Source organism: Otolemur garnettii, unplaced genomic scaffold (assembly GCF_000181295.1).
Source record: "Otolemur garnettii isolate 467f Iridium unplaced genomic scaffold, OtoGar3 scaffold00146, whole genome shotgun sequence".
Classification (NCBI taxonomy): Eukaryota; Metazoa; Chordata; class Mammalia; order Primates; family Galagidae; genus Otolemur; species Otolemur garnettii.
The window spans coordinates 3,339,216-3,343,510 of NW_003852541.1; the positions used below are offsets into that span (position 1 = coordinate 3,339,216).

At 43.3% G+C, this 4,295-nt stretch overlaps 1 protein-coding gene across 1 annotated transcript in view; it reads left to right on the forward strand.

Moving 5' to 3' along the window:
• The window catches only part of RUFY1 (RUN and FYVE domain containing 1), a 69,355-nt gene that overhangs the window by 47,679 nt on the left and 17,381 nt on the right, over positions 1 to 4,295 (forward strand). Inside the window, exon 11 of the mRNA XM_003799148.3 lies at positions 203 to 300. Within this exon, the coding sequence (XP_003799196.1) occupies positions 203 to 300 (98 nt within the window). The remainder of the gene's footprint in view (positions 1 to 202; positions 301 to 4,295) is intronic.

Consider the following 4,295-nt stretch of genomic DNA (forward strand, 5'->3'; position numbering starts at 1 on the left):
TCTTTGCCTTTCTTTCTCCATGGACAAAGCTGGGAACTTTGACCCAGTTTGTCTTCCAGTGCTCTAGGCAAGAGCAGCAGTTAACAAAATACTCTTGAAAATGTTAGAAAAGTAGGAGGTTAACAGTTAAACCCCATTTCTAATCCAGCAGGCATGGGGTAAGGGATGAGAAGAGTGTGAACCGTTTCCCTTGCTTTTGTAGAGTGCAGAGAGCAGCTTACAGCAGAAGGATGAAGCCATCACATCTTTGGAAGGAAAAGCCAATCAAGTTATGTCCAGCATGAGACAAATGGAAGAAAGGTAATCATTTCCCCTAGCAGTTATTCCCTAGAAAGTGCTGAGCATTCTTTGGGCCTGATGACTCACTTAGAGTCCTATCAGAAGTACAGAAGAATCAGGGTGACTGTCCTTCAAGTCCAGAGTCTTACCCAACAAGAACTAGAATCAGCAGCCTTGCCTAATTACTGCATCAAATACCCTCTCAGGGAATTGGAACTCTACAGTGAGTCCATTGTCACTATCACATTGAAATATCAGGTCAGCAGTGGATCAGAATAGAGCCCAAAAATAGACCTACAGAAATATTACCAATGACTTTTTACAAAGATGTTAAGGTAGTTCAATAGAGAAAAGTCTTTTCAAGAAGTGATATTGAGGGCCGCACCTGTGGCTCAGGAAGTAGGGCACTGGCCCTATATACTGGAGATGGCAGGTTCAAGCCTGGCCCTGGCCAAAAAAAAAAAAAAAAGAAATATTGAAATAATTGGACATCCATATGAAAAAAAAAAAACCTCAATCTATATCTCATACCTTATACAAAAATTAACTCAAAATGGATCATAGGCCAGACACAGTGGCTTATGCATGTAATTCAAGTACTTTGGGAGGCCAATGTGAGAAGATTATGTGAGGCCAAGAGTTCAAGACCAGCCTGGGCAACATAGCAAGACCCTATTTCTACAAAAAATGTTTTTAATTAGCTGGGCATGGTGGCAGACTCCTGTTAGGAGGCTGAGTTACAAGGATCACTAGAGCTCAGAAGTTTGAGGTTACAGTGAGCTTATGATGATGCCACTGCATCCCAACCTGGGCAACAGAGCAAGACCCTGGTTCTAAAAAAATAAAACCAGGCAGCGCCCATAGCTCAGCAGGTAGGGTGCCGGCCACATATACCGAGGCTAGTAGGTTCAAATCCAACCCAGGCCAGCTACGCAACAATGACAACTGCAACAGAAAAATAGCCGGACGTTGTGGTGAGTACCTGTAGTCCCAGCTACTTGGGAGGCTGAGTGAGGCAAGAGAATCACTTAAGCCCAAGAGCTTGAGGTTGCTGTGAGCTGTGACACCACAGTACTCTACCCAGAACAACGGCTGGAGACTCTGTCTCAAAAAATAATAAAGGGCGGCACCTGTGGCTCAGTGGGTAGGGTGCCGGCCCTATATACTGAGGGTGGCGGGTTCGAACCCAGCCCTGGCTAAACTGCAACAAAAAAATATCTGGGCGTTGTGGCAGGCATCTGTAGTCCCAGCTACTCAGGAGGCTGAGGTAAGAGAATCACCTAAACCCAGGAGATGGAGGTTGCTGTGAGCTGTGACACTATGGCACTCTCTACCAAGGGCGACAAACTAAAACTCTTGTCTCTAAAAATAAAAAAGAGAAAGAAAGAAAACTTAGAAAAATCTTCATAACTTTGGTTCAGGGAAGGAAATCTTAGATATAATATAAAAGCATGATCCATAAGAGAAAAACTTGATAAATTGGGCTTCATCAAAATTTAAAACTTCTGTTCTGTGAAAGACAGCTAAGAACATAAAAAGGCAAGTTATAAATTTGTAGAAAGTTTCCAAATCATATTCTGACAAAGAACTTATATCTATAATATATAAAGAACTCTCAAAACTCAATAGTAGACCTGGTACACACATGTAATCCTAGCACTCTGGGAGACTAAGGCATGATGCTTGCCTAAGCTCCGGAGTTCAAGACCAGCCTAAGGCCCATTGCCAGTAGTCCAGTGGTTAGGGCACTCGCCACATACACCAGGGCTGGTGGGTTCAAACCCAGCCTGGGCCTGCTAAACAACAGTGACAACTACAGCCAAAAAATAGCTGGGCATTGTGGTGGGCACCTGTCGTCCGAGCTACTTGGGAAGCTGAGGCAAGAGAATCCCTTAAGCCCAAGAGTTTGAGGCTGCTGTAAGCTGTGATGCCACGGCACTCTACCCAAGGTTGACATAGTGAGACTCTGTCTCAAAAAAAAGAAAAATTAGCCAGGCATGGTGGCAAGTATCTGTAGTCCTAGCTATTTGGAAGCCTGAGGCAGGAAGATCACTTATGCCCAGAAGTTTGAGGTTGCTGTTAGCTAGACTGAGGCAACAGTACTCTCTAACCTAGCTGACAACACAAAGCAAGACTCTCTCTCAAAACAAAAAGCAGGAAACAATCTAATTATAGGATTTTTTTTTTTAGACAGTCTCACTCTGTCACCCTGGGTAGAGTCCCTTGGCATTGTCATAAATCACAGAAACCTCCAACTCTTGGGTTCAAGCATTCCTTTGCCTCAGCCTCCCAAATAGCTGAGACTACAGACATCTACTGCAACATCTGATTAACTTTTCTGTTTTTAGTAGAGATAGGATCTTACTCTTGTCAAATTTCTGAGCTCAAGTGATCCTCCCACCTTGGCTTCCCAGAGTGCTAGGATTATAGGCATGAGCCACCACACTTGACCAAACAATCTAATTTTAAAAATGAGAAAAGACTTGCTTGAACAGGCACTTCACCAAAGAGGACAAATGGACAACAACTAAGTTCGTGAAAAGATGTTCCTCATTAGCCATTAGAGAAATGCACAGCAAAATCACCGTGTGACTCCACTGTATGTCTGTTAGAACAGCTAAATTTTTTCTTAACAGCAGTACCAAGTGCTGGTGAGACAACTGTAGCAGTTGGAACTCTCAGATATTGCTAGTGGGAATGCCAAATGGTGCATCCACTTTGGAAAACAGTTTCTTTTCTTTTCTTTCTTTCTTTTTTTTTTTTTTTTTTTTGAGACAGTGTGTTACTTTGTCCCACTCAGTAGAGTGCCATGGCATCCCAGCTCACAGCAACCTCAAACTCTTAGGCTGAAGCGATTCTCTTGCCTCAGCCTCCCAAATAGCTGGACTATAGGTGCCTGCCACAACGCCTGGCTATTTTTGGAGGTGGGGGTCTCACTGTTGGTCAGGCTGGTCTCAAACCTGTGAGCTTGAGCAATCCATCTGCCTCAGCCTCCCAGAGTGCTGGGATTACAGGCATGAGCTACTGCGCCGAGCCAACTCTCTAAGGCATTTATCTTTTTATTTATATTTATCCTTCTAAGATTTGTCACATCGTTCTGAGTACAAAAAATAAGAATAAATCAGGAGGCATCACCCTGTCAGACCTCAGGTTACACAACCAAGTCTACAGTGATCAAAACGGCACGGCATTGGCATAAAAAGAGGGACATAGATCTCTGGAACAGAGTAGAGAATCCAGAGATGAAACCAGTCTCGTATCCCCATCTAATCTTCACAAAGCAAACAAAAGTGTTCACTGGGGAAAAGAATCTATTTAATAAATGGTGCTGGGATGGCAGCTCCCATAGCTCAATGGATAGGGTGCCAGCCATATACATCAAGGCTGGTGGGTTCGAACCTGGTCCAGGCCAGCTAAAATAATGACAACAACAAAAATAGCCAGGTGCTGTGGCAGGCGCCTGTAGTCCCAGCTACTGGGAGGCTGAAGCAAGAAAATTGCTTTAGCCCAAGAGTTGGAGGTTGCCGTGTGCTGTGATGCCACGGCACTCTACTGAGGGTGACAGAGTGAGACTCTGCCAATAAATAAATACATAATAATAAGAAAAAAAATGGTAGTGGGAGAACTTGTTAGCCACGTGTAAGAGACCCACACCTCTCACCTGTTGGGGACCTTCCCTTAAGTACCCATATTTCCACACTCACCACTTAAAAAATAACCCATGATACATAAAAGATCTAAATCTAAGACATGAAACAATAAAAACCCTAGAAGATAGTGTGGGAAAAACTCTTGATCTTAGCAGCCTAGGGAAAAATTTATGAAGAAAACTCCTGGAGGGATCACTTCTGAGGTTTATCTTACAAGGGTACAAGTGAATCTAAGAGCAGAATGTAAACGTTTTAAAATAATAACTAAGAAAATGACAGGAAGGCTATGTTAACCAGTTTGATGGAAGTGTTTCGGATTGTGTGTGAAAACCCCACACTGTAACCCAAAAGTGCATTAATGTACAT